This window comes from Canis lupus, chromosome 3, assembly GCF_048164855.1.
Source record: "Canis lupus baileyi chromosome 3, mCanLup2.hap1, whole genome shotgun sequence".
Lineage (NCBI taxonomy): Eukaryota > Metazoa > Chordata > Mammalia > Carnivora > Canidae > Canis > Canis lupus.
This window is the reverse complement of record NC_132840.1, coordinates 79,355,354-79,370,232: the sequence shown is the minus strand read 5'-3', so window position 1 is coordinate 79,370,232 and position 14,879 is coordinate 79,355,354. Positions and strand designations below refer to the sequence as shown.

Genomic DNA, 14,879 nt, shown 5'->3' with positions numbered 1-14,879 from the left:
ACTTAAAGTCAGAGTTCAAAAAAAAAAAAAAGAGGTTTTGAATGGGTAATCCAGGTATTTCATTTCTCATAACTGTAAAAATAATGACAGGGTCTGACCAAGTGGTTTTAACACAGAGAAGCCTTATGAAAGTTCTTTTTTGTCCCTCCGTATTGAAAGCTGCCCCTGTTGGACTTAGCAGGGTCTTAATAGAGCAACTCCTCGGGGAGCCAGTGTATTTTCACAAACATACTCGAGAATTATTTTTCGAAACTGCCAGGCATATGTAAGCCTACAAAATGTACACAATATCCTATCTTTGCTAGTATAGACTGGTTCTTGGAACCTGAGAAAAGATAAATTGAGTGATAGGAAGAGATTGTCGTCCCCCCCCCCCCCAATCTATTTGCCAATTGCATGATTTGTTTGCTGTCCAGCTGTATTTTGTCCTTGCAGGCTTTGTGATCTGACTTTATTTTCACCATTCCCCTTCATATACCCGTATCCTACCTTGTGGAAGGGAAAGCATGACCATTGCTTTAGTTTTCGAGCTGCTCTGGCCAATGGATTTCAGTGGAATTTGCGTTAAGATATTATTTTTTTCTTCATTAGAAACCTTTCCTTTCAATTTGTGAAATGTGTACAAGTTTTAGACATTTAAGAAATACAGTAGGAAGAAGAATTTTAAAAATCCATAATGTTGCAACTTTTAATGTGGGACTATGTGTATTTAATACTTTCATGCATTTTTATGTATTTTAGATAATACAATGTTGCCTTTTTAAAAAAGATTTTATTTATTTGTGAGACACACAGAGAGGAAGGCAGAGACACAGGCAGAGGGAGAAGCAGGCTCCCTTCAGGGAGCCCGATGTGGGACTCGATCCCAGGACCCCGGGATCACAACGTGAGCCAAAGGCACACACTCAACCACTCAGCCACGCGGGCATCCCCAATGTTTCCTTTTTGTTCACTTACCATTATTATATTATTTGTTATATATATGTTATGTATATATTATATTTGTTCGCTTACCATTGTTATACTATTATTATTGTCATTTTGTGGTGTTATTATGACTGCTTTATAAGCATAATTTCCAACAGATGCTTAATATTCCAATAATGGCATAATTTTACACAATTCCTTCCATGTTGTTTGGCTTTTTGGTCATCAGTTGTTGTGAAGTGCATGTTTGTGCAGAAAGCTTTTCTTACACAAGATTACTTAGGGGCTGGGTCTGTGTGCTCTAAACAATGTAACATTGTCAAGCAAGGTTCAGTCATTATTCAGAAGAATGTTAATTTAGTGCCCACTATGATGCAACTTTTAGGAAACTGATTAAAGGGGATAAAGATAGGCACATAAATGGACGGTATTAATAAAGTGTAATAGCTTTTATCTCAGAGGTAGGTATTCAATATGGCAGCACATAATTAGAGAACAGGGGAGGAGACAGGGAAGCCTTCTTTTTTTTTTAATTTTTTTTTTTTTTTATTTATTTATGATAGTCACAGAGAGAGAGAGAGGCAGAGACACAGGCAGAGGGAGAAGCAGGCTCCATGCACCGGGAGCCCGACGTGGGATTCGATCCCGGGTCTCCAGGATCGCGCCCTGGGCCAAAGGCAGGCGCCAAACCGCTGCGCCACCCAGGGATCCCCAGGGAAGCCTTCTTGAAGAAAATATGGCTGGGCAGACTCTGAAGGAGAGCTAGTGGCCGGCCAGTGAAGAACGGAGGAGGGCATCTTGGGCAGCCAAGACAGCATATTCAAAGGCTCAGCATCATGAGAAGCATGGGAGCAATGCAATATTTCTACTTACCTATATAAGGAAGTCTATAAAAGGCCTGAAAATACAAAATTCTCTGAAGAAGTATGCGGTCCTAAAAAGAAATATCAAATACCCACATGGTATTGTGGGCTGAGCAGGGCCATTGAAGTCAGATCGAGGTTCCATTAGGTCCAGACACAGGGATGGAAGTTAGAAGCTAAGATTGGGTAATGAGACAGAGAAGAGAGGGCAGGGGCTCAACAGCACTCAGTGTTCAGTGACTGGCTGTTCAGTGATTGGCTGTAAGTGGAAGGGGTATAGCATCCCCTGGAGTATTAGAAGCACACCTGGGCCCATTAGGAGTTGTGAAGGAGACCACAACCCATAATCCCAGCCCTTGGCGAAGTGGGTCCCTGGTTTAGATGATGAAAACCACCTTAGCTCCACCCACAGCTGATGCATGGCCTTGTCCTTGTCCTATGCTGTCCTAACCCCCAAGAACAGATAACCAGTCCCTGCATCGTTATCTTCTGGCCTACTCTGCAGGCCACACAGGGTCTAGGCAAGGTCAATGACTTCCACAAAGCAAGCTGGCAAGTTCTTAGGATTTAGGCCACACCACAGGATCTCTGGGGATTTCACATTTTTATTCACTTGGCAGATTGCCCCACATGCTCTTTGGGTTAAGCTGAGTGTGATCCTAGAAGGGCCATGCAGTAAATATACCGAGGAGAACCTGCCTCCATACGTAGCCGTTAGAACTTTCGTTCCTCGAAGAATATCTAGACTTTTAGTTTAGTTTTAGTTTTGCTTTTCTATCTTCAAAGAATGCTCTAGACCTAATTTTTTAGTTTGACTCTTCAGCTCTAACTTTCAGATTTGTTTTCATGCGTTGATTTTATCTTCTCACCTTTAGCAAAACATAATCCAGGATGTATGATTCAGCTGAATCCACACTTAGCTTTTCTAAAGTGGATATTTTTGTACATTAGTGTGTGAGGCTTGTGAAGAAGAGATTTTTTTTACTTTCCATAAAATTTCTTGCTCAGTGGTTTCTTAACTATGGGTTTTCATCACATACTTGGTGGGTGAGATGTTTAGGTTTTGAGGGTTCTAAGCCAGCCAACAATGTCATGAAATCAACCACTGTGTCAATGTTGTGCTTCTGGGTGGTCGTGTCCTTCAAAGCACATAAGACGCTCAACCAGCTGAAAGAGATGAGCTCAGAGATATTGGCTCGGAGGAAAAGAAGGATCACGTTGAGGTCATTGATGGGGCATCCCAGCATCTTTCTGCTGAGAAGATCAAAAGCGGGGAGCATCTCGTAGATGGATAGGAGTCGTTTGTCCCACCGACATAGTCGGGTGAGGTTGTATATTATCACTGGCACCAAGAGGGTGTATATTGTTATACTGGAGAGACTAACAATTTGCAGAACTGACAGAGAGGTCAGCCTGCATGTGATCAGTTGGGGCATGTGGGTCTCATCACTTAGCAGCCCTGTCTTGACGGAGCAGCTGAATTCCTCTTGGAAGAAGACATCCAGGTGGAAGTGGCCAAGGTACAGGTAGATGGCTGAGGTGAAGAGGAGCAAGAGGGAGTTCCTCAGGAGGTAGGTAGCCACTAGGGAATGTGAGCGCTGCTTACATGCCAGGTACCGCTCTAGCAAGGGGAATTCAAAGTATCGTTCCTTCCGAGCCCTGGGCAGGGGAAGAAAGGAGGCAGGGTTAGGAGAGACCCATTTAGAACCACATCTGGAGAGAGCCACGTGGGGAAAGTAATGGAATTTGTGCATCCGACGTGGCGTTCTTGGCTCACACGAAAATCTGCCTTCCCTGAGCATAACCACTCCTCTCCCTAAAGAGGTGTGTGAGTATACTTAATTCTGCAACTGTTGAGTGCAAGGTGGTCAACCCAGTGAATGACCAGTGAATAACAAATGGTCACACTGGCTTTCTGCCCAGCAAAGCAGACTAAACCTTGAAGCTGAAACAGAATCCTTTGGAAGCAATAGGTTTATTAAATTAGCACTGAATTGGGAAGTCTAGATAACCACATTCTGGTTCTCGGTCTGTATACTCTGTGTATGATTTGTAGGCCACTCCATTTTATAAAAAATTAATATGCTAAAAACAAATATGCCTAATAAATAATAGGCATTGGTTGGGAGCTGTGGTGTTCAGGCACATGTAAGCCAGCCTCTGCTTCGAAGAAGTTTACCATCTGGCCTGTGGGGAAGATGGCAGATAAGATATGCAAATAGGCAATAAAAATTGTGCTTGATTTGTGGCTAAATTGATGGGTACACACCACGGTGTTGTAGAAGTTAGGAGAGAGGTGACTCATGGGCCGGAGTGTTCAGAAACCTTTACAGAGAGTATAAGAGTTGGTTTTCAAGAGGTTGAGTTCAGAAAGATAGACGGGAGAGGAGCTCTTTTCAGAGGAAAAATTATGTGCCCAAACACGAGAGACGGAATAGTGTCAGGTCTCAGCTCAGCGCTCCTCTTGATGGGGCCTCCCTTGGCCGCCCTATTTAAAGCTGCCCCACTCCACAGCTTCCCAGCTTTCCTGACCCCCTCACCTGGCTTTACTTTCCTTTCATACCCCTCATCTTCTGCCGTATAATTTGCTTATGTGTTGTGTTTACCTGTTGTCCGTTTCCCCTCAATAGAATGTGAGCCCCCTAAGGGTAGGTGTAGCTTGGTCTCCTCCCCACCCCCGCCCCCAACACACACAGCGCACACTGATGGATCCCAGGCACCCAGAACGGCACCTGCGATGCCAGTAAATGATGCATGAATGCTTAAGCGAACGGATGGTTAGTCAGGAGAAGAGGAGACTGCCTGGGTGGAGCGGGAGGTCACTGGGTGGTCAGAGGTGTGAAAAAGTGGTTGGTGACAGTGTGTAGAGGGCCTTGGAGAAATACTTGGGAGAATTTGGGCCTTTTTTAGTAGGCATGGGGGGAGGTTCTGAGCAGGGGAATGGTATGTGGCAGTGGTACATTAGAGAGATTAGCCCCTTTGGGACTCAGGGTGTTCATCTGTAAACTGAGGAAGAGTCCTTGTTCTCCCTGTACAGAAATAATGGAGAGTTAGTGAGATGCTGTGTAAATACTTTGGATTCCTGAGAAGGATGGTACAGAGAATGGTTCAAAGATGACCCTGCAATGATACCATGTTAACGCTCAGCTGAGCCCTTCAGAAAGGGGTGGGAGACAACTCACTTCTCCAGCTCATCCCAGAAAACATGGGGGTCTGAGCTCTTCTGCTGGATCTTCAACATGTGCTGCACCAGGCGGATGGAGCGATTATAGGATTTGTCCAGTTCACTGATGATGAACAGCAGATCTGAGCTGAGGGCTGGTGCAGCTGCATACTGCCACAGCAGAACTGGTAGGTACATGGCCACAGCCAGGGCCAGCAGGGAGTAGGGGAGGGCCTGTGGAGCGAGAGTGAGCTGAGGAGGGAGGCCCAGGGTGCAGGGGCCTTGTAGAGAGGGCTCTGAGTGAGGGGCTCTCATCCCTGCTTCCTGCCTCAGAAAGGGGAGGCAGCATGGGGAATGAGCCGCCACAGGCCCAGGCTGTGAAGTCCAGAGGAGCAGGGATGGTTGATCTCTATTCCCCAGCTCCACTCCTCAGATCCGGGGTCTGTGTAGATGTGTAGTACCCCAGGGAGAACAGAAAGAGGGAGATGGACGGGAGGAGGGAGAGAGAAGGGGAGAGGGGGACACACACACAGAGAACACAGGAGCCCCACTATTCCCCCACAAATGTTAGCCTGGGTCGCCAACCAGAGATCAGAGATCACAGCCAGCAGTGGTCACAGCGTCACATCCTGGGGGAGAGTGTCTTCATTCTCAGTCTTCATTCTTAATCAACCTCTCTTTGCTCCAAGTTCTTATCACCAGACATCTGGAGTCTGTTTGCTTTCCAAGCCCAGCCAGGCATCCCACTATTGCTGAGATGAGGAGGTCCAATCCCGCATCGTCTATACGGCCTCCCCTCCTGTGCAGTGGTCTTTTCATCTCTGCATTTGTGGTCACATCACGACACCAGCAGGCACCGTCTTGGGATCCTTTGGGGGCTACCTCTGTTATGTATGTATACAAGCTGACATTGAGGTGTGTCCTCAACTATACAACTTGCTGCTGAGATAAGCCACTATCTTGCCCACAGTAAAAACTCTACTTGTGATGGGCGTTTTGAACCTACATTTGTGTTAGGTGCTTCACATGCGTATTTCATTTGATCTTCAGGAGGATGCTGGCAGGCAGGCGCTATTAACATCTGTCTTACAAGGAGATGGAAACATGAGAAGGTTAGGTGACCTGTACGGGGTTACACATCTCGTGGGTGGGTGAGCAGGATCGGGAAGTAGGCAGTCTGTAGTAGTAAGGAAGGAAGTAAGTAGTCCTTAAGCTTATTCCCTTAAGGACTACTTGACTATAGCTTCTCCTGAAGCAGGGATGCTTTTTGTTTTAGAGGAGGGTTTGAAAAAGAGTTTGGCTGCATATTTGGTTGCAGCTAGGTAGAAGACAACGGGGTGTTGTGTGTGTTTTTTTTCTAAACTAAACACCAGAGACAGGTTAGGAAAACTATGCCAGTCCACTAGAGAAAATCACTTTTAATTTCAAGAGATAGCATTTCTTGAAAATAAACTTGACCCCCAGAGAGTCTGTTTGAATAGTTTGAAGTGGAGGCAGAGAATCGGTTTAAAGAGCGCTTAGGCGATACAGTCAGACAGTTTGACTCTTTTCTGACATTTGAATCTCGTCTGCAATATCTTGACCTTGTTGCCATCTGGATCCCGCTTGAAGACTTCCAGTGACAAAGACCCCCATGAACTCTTTCCATTAAGTCTCTGGTTTTGTCTGGGTCCCAGACCCATGTGGCCTTTGGAGGCCTTGTAAATTGTCATAACTGGTAAATGTCAGGAGTGACTTCCGATTCAACATTGTGAATTGGACACACACATGACTTCTGCTCCCTCACAAAGCCCCAAGAGAATGACAATAAAGGGATTAAAAAAAAAAAAAAGACCTTATTCTATAAGGACAAGGAAAACAGGAGACAAGAGCCATAAAATGTTGCAAGCCAGAAAGCAGTAGCATGCTAGGAAATAGCAGCCCGTGGCAGGATGGGGAGTTGAGGCAGGCCAGGCAAGCTGTTTTTGTGCCACAGAGCCAGAAAGACTCAGGAATTGCAGATATGAGGTACATCTGAAAATGAGGGGGCAGGTGGGGCTGCAAACAGGAATATTGACAAAACAGACACACAGATCTTCTCTGTAACATGCACTTATCGAGCGACTGCCCTTTCCATCCCCTGGCGGAAGGCCTGTGGTTCACCCCTTGGAAACATTAAAGAGCTTCTTCACTGGGGTCCATTAGGGGCAGAGCAACAGCAATGAGAACCGAGTAAATTGAGTGAATACTGAGTGCTGAGACCCTGGAGGGTTGGCAGCGGAGCTTAGTACTATCTGCACCCTGCCTCCCCCCTGCACAGATTAAGGAACCAGTGATTCTTCTTGGAACCGGCGCAAGAGAAAAGATTACACATTCCAATACTTGAGGTTTTCCTAGTGAACTGGCCCAGAGGGTTCACTGTAAACAGAAGGCTGGTCAGCCAGCCTCACTCATAGGCATGAAGCTTCCAATCGGACAAAAGTGAGCCGCCAAAGCTCACCAGACACTTGAAGAAACATGAGAGTCAAAGATGAAAATGAAAAAGCAGGGGTGCAGGGTGGCGAAGGGGCCAGAGAGAAGGATGTGGCTCTGGGCGGCTCCAGGCGCCACCCCGCGGCTGGATGGAGCCCGGCCCACTTTACCTTGTGAGGCCACAGGGACTTCATGTGGTGCTGGCCAAGCTCATCGTGTTGGTGGTGAACGAGCGAGTCCCAGCAGGAGCTGTCCACGTAGGCAGCCTGCCGGGCGCTGAAGTTACTGGGAGAGAAGCAGCGGATGGGAGGCCCTGGAATGGGAACACAGCTTGGAGGCGGCCTGGATTTGGAGCAGTGGAACGGGGGCCCCGGGGACAGCCAGCCCTGGGCTTTCCAGGGGTTGGCTCCACGGCTCTGCCAATTTCTATATCTGGCAGGTCCTTTCTCCTTGCCATGGCCCGGTTTTGGGGGGCTGCGCTGCCCGAGTCAGCACAGGTCTGTTTGGCTCAGGCCTGTCCATGTGCTCGCTGACTGGCCTCAGACGTGGTCTCTTTCCCCTCAGAGCTCTCCCTGGACCCCCAGACACGGGGGGCCCCCCTCACTCCTGGTGGGGGTGTGTGTGGTGAGGTCTCTGAGCCCACAGCAGGAGCAAGGGTGAGCAGGCTGTGCTGAAAGGAAAGTGAGCTTGGAGGGAGAGATTGGTTTTGCCATCATTCTCTAGAGAGAGGCAGAAAGGGGGAACCAGTTGTCCTCTCCATCTTGGGGGTGACCCAAGAGGCAGTGCGAGGTTGACTGGCTCCTTGGGAAATAGTAAGCTAATTGCACAGCCAGAAAAGAAAGCCAGAAATCCCAATTCTCAGGAAGTCCCCCTTTAATAGAGGTGGGAAATTTGCTGAGTCCATCTAGGGCCTGGAACACCAGATATGTGTGTGTGTGTGTTCATGTTTGGAATGTATTTGTTTAGCATCTCTGAGGTGTCAGGCTCTAAACATAAGTCCTCAAACCCGGAAGCCCTAGAGGGGGAGGGTAGGTGAAGGCCGAGACCATGAGAGGCTTGTCTAAAGCATGGCTAAGGCCATTAGTGGTCCTACATTCTGAAAAGATCACGGAGCCCCAATCTCTCTCGTCCACGTGAAAATCTAAATAAAAGCTTAATTTATTGCAAAGATGCATAAATGCATCTTTATGCAATATATGTAACATATGAATACTGAGATCAAAACTAAATATTTTTATTACAAAAGCTGGGAAATGATTTTCAAGCTTTTGGCGCCTCTGCTCTGCTGGTGCCCTACACTCATGCATCGTCTGCCTCTTGGGTGATGCTCAGGCCAAAGTTGCGAAAGCTGGACAGTGTGGGGGCTGCCTCATTTCAGAGCCTATGCAAAGAGTGAAAAGCAAAGTGGGGTCTCGTGCCCTGGGCCTGGGAAGCCACTTACCGGAGGAGAACTCCTGGGCGAATGCCAGGGACATGAGCAACAGGGGGAAGCCCACGGTTATGAACTTGATCATGCGGTCCAGGGGCAGTTCCAGGCGCAGTCCTTGGAGGCGGGAGCCTCGGCGGTCGGGCAGCAGGGCATCGGACAGCATGTACTCCGCGGCTGTGTGTGCGAGCGACATGGTGCCGCGGACCTTCGGGGGGCAGAGGCGGCAGGAAGGGGCCCCGCACAGTGGTGTGTGGGGGGAGATGGAGATGGCAGCTTCAGGCAGCTGGGTTGAGTGGACAGCGCCTGCAGCCCCAGCCCTGCAGAGATCTGTGCTAGGAGCAGGCCCTGGTTCTCTAAATAACCAGCCAGGCCCTGAGCCAGGCATCTGGTAATTAGAGGGAGGCAGAGATTAGTGGGTCCTCACTGGAGGAGGGTCGGGTGTCAGCTGGGGCTGGTGCCAGGCTGCTCGCTCTGGATTGCCCCCGAGCAGATGCAGTCCTGTGGCTTTATGCTGTCCTCTCATTAATAAAGTATTTTTGGTGGGGTGGTGGAGAGAAGGAGGGTTGTAGAGCCAGGCCCCCCGTGTAATTGGTGTGGAATTTGGGTGGAGATTGCTTAAACGTGTTGAAGGCCCTCATCTTGTGGTTAGGGTGGGAGTGGAGCCCCCAAGACCCAGCTAGGACTGTTGCTCCATAGTATTCTTTGTCTCTGTGATGATTTTTGCCTCGGGCCCAGGCTCTTTCCCAGAAACTATATTTGCTGTTCAATTTTTTCCCCTGCCTCTGGTCTTCTCCCACAATGTTTCAGCCACGTATTTACAATTTCCATATATTTTTCTTTAAAAAAAAAAAAAAGCCTCCATCAGTCCTCTAGAAAGCTGGGGGATGGGTGGCAGTATTGAATAGTGGAAAAGAATGTGATCTTTCAAATTTATTTATTTATTTATTTATTTATTTATTTATTTATTTATTTATTTGATCTTTCAAATTTAAAGGGAAAAGTCTCCCACTGGAGACCTAGCAGTATTCTTTTTTTTTTTTTTTTTTTTAATTGCATGACTTCAGGCAAGTCACTTTTGGCTCAGTGTTCTCATCTATCAAATGGTATCATGTTGTGGGCACCTGTGTGGCTCAGTGGATGAGTGTCTGCCTTTGGCTCAGGGTGTGATTCTGGGGTCTTGGGATCAAGTCCTGCATCAGGCTCCCTGAGAAGAGCCTGCTTCTCCTTCTGCCTACATCTCTGCCTCTTTCTCGAATAAACAAAAATCTTTAAAAAAAAAGAAATAAAATCTTACTAACACCTTAGTGCTTCTTCCTAAGTATCATTTCTCAAAGGGTAATCGTGATAACTTCTAATAACATACATTACTGTTGTCTTCTTTATACTTTATAGAAACCGAATCATATGTATATACTCTTTTGTGTCTGGCTTCTTTGTTCTGCATTATATTCTTGTTTTTTTGGTGGGTTCAGTTTGTTAAAATTTGGTTCAAGATTTTGCATTTATATTTACCAAAAAGAGCAAGCTTGATTTAACTTTCCTTTCTTGTAAGGACTCTGGCACATTATGCTGGCCTCACTAAAAGAATTAGAAAATATTTCTTGGGGATCTCTGGGTGGCTCAGTGGTTTAGCACGTGCCTTTGGCTCAGGGTGTGATCCTGGAGTCCCAGGGATCGAGTCCCACATTGGGCTCCCTGCGTGGGGCCTGCTTCTCCCTCTGCCTGTGTCTCTGCCTCTCTCTCTCTCTCTCTCTCTCTGGGTTTCTCATGAATACATAAATAAAATCTTAAAAAAAATATTTTTTATCTTTAACTTTTTTTTTTTTGTTGTTCTCTGGAAACACTTGTGCAAGATTGGTGTCAATTCTCTTCACTAAATATATGGAAGAATTTATAGGTGAAGCCATCTAGGCATGGGGTTTTCTTTGTGGGAAAGTTTTAGCTAATGGATGCAGTTTACTTAATAAACATTCGACTATTCAAATTTTCTGGTCTCTGTTCTATCAGCTTAAATGCACTAGTTTTCTATTGCTGCGTAAAAACTGTATTAAAAGCGAGGGCTTAAAACAAGCATATATTCATTTTACCTCCTCGTTTGCCTGTTGATGAACACTCATTTTCCTTGTACTCCTTGTGCTACAGAAAATGTGCATTTCCCCTTGTGGTCCTTAGAAAATTCAGTTGAGGGATCCCTAGGTGGCGCAGCGGTTTGGCGCCTGCCTTTGGCCCAGGGCACAATCCTGGAGACCCGGGATCGAATCCTACGTCGGGCTCCCGGTGCATGGAGCCTGCTTCTCCCTCTGCCTGTGTCTCTGCCTCTCTCTCTCTCTCTCTCTTTCTCTGTGTAACTATCATAAATAAATAAAAAAAAAAAAAAAAGAAAATTCAGTTGAGATATACATCGAGGACCTAGAAGTTTTAGGTCATAGGTCAGCATATGTCTTAAGTAGTATCATATTGCTCTCTAGAATGGCTCTGATGCATAAAGTTCATCTCAAAGAGTGTAGATCAGAAATTTAAGAGCAGCTTAACTGGGTTGTTCTGACTCAAGGTTCTCTCATGAAATTATAGTCAAGATGTTGACTGGGGTTATGGACAACCAAAGGCTTCAGCGGGACTGGAGGATCCAAATCCAAGCTCATCCAGTGATTATTGGCTGGAGTCTCAGTTCCTCATTGGGTGTTGGCAGGAGGCCTCTCTTTCTTACCCAGTGGGCCTCTCCGTGAGGCAACACGGCAGCTGGTTTTCTCAGAGCAGATGCTCCAACAGAGAACAAACAGGAAACTGTAGTGCCTTTCAGGACCTCACCCCTGACATTGCAGTGGCTGTTTCTGTTGTTTTCCTATTCAATGGAAGGTAGCCATGAAATCCAGCCCATGTTCAAGGGGAGGGGAATTAGGCTCCACATTAAAAAAAAAATTTTTTTTCTTTATTCATGAAAGACAGAGAGGCAGAGACACAGGCAGAGGGAGAAGCAGGCTCCCTGCGGAGAGCCCAGTGGGAGACTTGATCCCAGGACCCCAGGATCATGACCTGAGCCAAAGGCAGGTGCTCAACCACTGAGCCACCAAGGTGTCCGGAAATTAGGCTCCACATTTTGAAGGAAATGTAAAAAAATACGTGGAATGTTTGAAAACACTACAGGTAACTAGTTAAATTGAGGAAATTGTCTATTTTTCATCCAATTGTCAAATTTATTTTGCATATCAGTATTTATAAAATCCTCTTATTATAGCAGTATTTTATCGTGAAAACATTAAATATAAAGCAAAGTTGAAAACTTTTACAGGGCAACCTGGGTGGCTCAGCAGTTTAGCGCCACCTTCAGCCTAGGGCATGATTCTGGAGTCCTGGGATCGAGTCCCGGGTCGGGCTCCCTGCGTGGAGCCTGCTTCTCCCTCATCCTGTGTCTCTGCCTCTCTCTCTCTCTCTTTCTCTGTTTTTCATGAATAAATAAATAAAATCTTTAAAAAACGAAAAGAAAGGGATCCCTGGGTGGCGCAGCGGTTTGGCGCCTGCCTTTGGCCCAGGGCGCGATCCTGGAGACCCGGGATCGAATCTCACGTTGGGCTCCCGGTGCATGGAGCCTGCTTCTCCCTCTGCCTGTGTCTCTGCCTCTCTCTCTCTCTGTGTGTGACTATCATTAAAAAAAAAAAAAAAAAAAGAAAGAAAAGAAAGCTTATACAGTGAACATCTGTAATACTCCTACCTTTAGCATATTTTACTCTGCTTGATTTTTTACACATCTATCTTTCCCTCTTCCTACCCATCAATCTATGTTATTTTTCTGGGTACATGTCAAAGTAAATGGCAAATATTCACATGCTTCTCCCTAAATACTTCAGCATGCATATCACTAATTGTGCTTCAATATTTGTTTACAGTTTGTTTATTTTAAGGTAAAATTTACATACACTGATGCACAAAGCTTAAGTGTGCCCACAGGGCTTGACAAATGCATACACTGGCGTATAATCCACACCTATTCAAGATTAGAATGTTATCATCACTCCAGAAAATTCCATTTTATTCTTTTTTAAGGATCCTAGTTTTCTGGTGAAAATCTCCACACTTTCATGTAATTCATCCATCCTCTATTTTCTTGATCCTATTAATAAGAATTGTTTTTAAAATCTTTGTTGCCAACTCCAGAATTGGGGTGATCTGAAGATCTGCTTCTACTGTCTCCTTTTTACAAATGGTCTTACATCCTTGTCATTTTGTACTGTATGCTGAACATTGTGGATAAAAGAACTGATTCTAAGAACCAGAGATGCTCTAGATGATGCTGTCTTTTGCCAGAGATGTTTTCCCCTTTCTTTTGGTAGGCACACAGAGTGAGATGCTGATTACTGAATCTGATCGGGGACTGAGCTGAGTTAGGTCCTTGCTGGAGTTCTAGTAAGATTCATTTCACACTTAGTTTTTTTTTCTAATCTTAGAGATTGACCTTTCCAGGTTTTGGATTGGGAGTCTGTTGGGTCTCTGTCTCTTAATCTCTGAAGGTCTGTGAGAGGTTCTATTAATCCTCGTTAGAGGGTTTCAGCTTAATTCTTTAGCCTCCCATTGCATGTAGTTAGTTTTACAATGTGGCCCATGTATTGGGTGAGTTTGTGTCAGTGACTTTAATGCAGGTTCCCTTGCTGAGCAGTATCTTTGTTTCCTAATTACCACAGAGTGTAGGGGATTTCACTGTTGGCCTAGCCCACCAGTACTCCGTAAATGTCCTATGGGGAGGACTGGACATGTGTTTAAAGTCCCTCAAATTTCTAGTTGTCACTCCACCCTAGCCACAACTGCTTAGAGCTCCGATAGTCCATTTTAACCCCAACAGAGGCCCTTTGCTTGGACCAAGACCAACAGTGAGTTGGCACCCACAAGCAGAAAGTTCCTCCAGCATAAAAATCCCTGGAAATCATCTTCTTGCCTCAAAATCGATTTGTCCCCTCTGGAAGTTTAATTAATCTTGTCCTCATTTCTTCCATAGCTTCCTAATATCCTGATAACAAAACATAATTTTTATACCTAATATAGCCTTTCCTGTTTGTTGTTGCAGAAATGTTTCCCTGATGACATGTGACACTTTACCCAAAAGTCTATATACTCTAATTTTAATATTCATAAGTGATTTTGTGTTTTGTATCTCATTGTGTTTCTTTCTTTTTTTTTTTACTCAGCCCTGCAGCTCTAAAGTTGATCCATGTTGTTATGTTCACAGCTTAATGTTGTTTCTACTGCTGCAAAATATTTCATTTTACCTCCTCATTTGCCTGTTCATGAACACTCATCTTGCTTGTACTCCTTGTTTCAAAGAAAGTGTACATTTCCCCCTTGTAGTCCTTCAGGAGAATTCAATTTGGATATATATCAAGGACCTAGAAGTTTTAGGTCATAGGGCAGCATATAGGTACCTTGTCTTAAGAAGAATCATATTGTTCACTAGAATGGTTGTGGTGCATAAAGTTTCTAATATTCCCACATCTTCACCATTTAGCACCATTAAACTTTAAAATTTTTATCAGTCTGTTGAATGTAAAGCAGAGGTTCTCAAAAGATGGTCCAGGAACCCCCGAGAGTACCTGAGAAGCTTTTAAGGGGTTCACAAGGTCAAAATTATTTTCAAACTAATATTAGGACACTATTTGGTCTTTTAACTCCCATTCTTACGAACAATATAGTGGTGTTTTCCAAAGGCTGCATGATATGTGATATTTCAGTGGACTGATTGTCAAGGCAGATATGATTCCTTCTATCTTTTATTTATTTGTTTGAGAGAGAGTGTGTGCATGCATGCACATGAGTAGGGGGAGAAGCAGATAGGGAGGGAGAAGGAGAAAGAGAGAGAGAGAATCTCAAGCAGACTCTGCACTGAGTGTGGAGCCCCATGTGGGGCTCAATCCTGAGACCCTGAGATCATGACATGGATCTGAACCAAGAGTCAGATGCTCAGCCAACTGGTAGCCATCCAGGTGCCACCCCCTTCCATCTTCTATTAAACCAGATATTCAGAGATTTGTAAAACTGTAAAACAAGGTCACTTTTCTCA

The 14,879-nt window shown here is 45.3% G+C and overlaps 1 protein-coding gene and 1 long non-coding RNA gene across 3 annotated transcripts in view; one reads left to right on the top strand and one right to left on the bottom strand.

The window, feature by feature from the left end:
• The window catches only part of LOC140631167 (uncharacterized), a 38,633-nt gene that overhangs the window by 1,546 nt on the left and 22,208 nt on the right, over positions 1-14,879 (top strand). The window contains exons 2-4 of one of the 2 annotated variants that reach the window (XR_012028803.1): positions 1,491-3,361; positions 4,828-5,141; positions 5,643-9,709. This is a non-coding gene — a long non-coding RNA (uncharacterized lncRNA). Of the gene's footprint in view, positions 1-1,490; positions 5,142-5,642; positions 9,710-14,879 lie in introns of those variants that run through there. The other variant, XR_012028804.1, reaches the window with a different exon arrangement.
• Positions 1,446-9,143, bottom strand: PANX3 (pannexin 3). Its single transcript, XM_072822493.1, has 4 exons — positions 8,846-9,143; positions 7,575-7,717; positions 4,973-5,187; positions 1,446-3,449 (listed from the first exon to the last, which is right to left on the bottom strand). Exons 1-4 carry the CDS (start codon positions 9,024-9,026, stop codon positions 2,810-2,812), a joined length of 1,179 nt encoding a protein of 392 aa, XP_072678594.1. The 5' UTR covers positions 9,027-9,143; the 3' UTR covers positions 1,446-2,809.

Excerpts from the sequence above, each read along its gene's own strand:
- PANX3 (XM_072822493.1), bottom strand. The coding sequence starts at position 9,026 with ATGTCGCTCGCACACACAGCCGCGGAGTACATGCTGTCCGATGCCCTG. Across the intron at positions 5,188-7,574 it reads AGTCCCTGTGGCCTCACAAG|GCCCTCCCCTACTCCCTGCT; the intron begins GTAAAGTGGGCC and ends CTCGCTCCACAG. Across the intron at positions 3,450-4,972 it reads TTCTGGGATGAGCTGGAGAA|GGCTCGGAAGGAACGATACT; the intron begins GTGAGTTGTCTC and ends TCCCCTGCCCAG.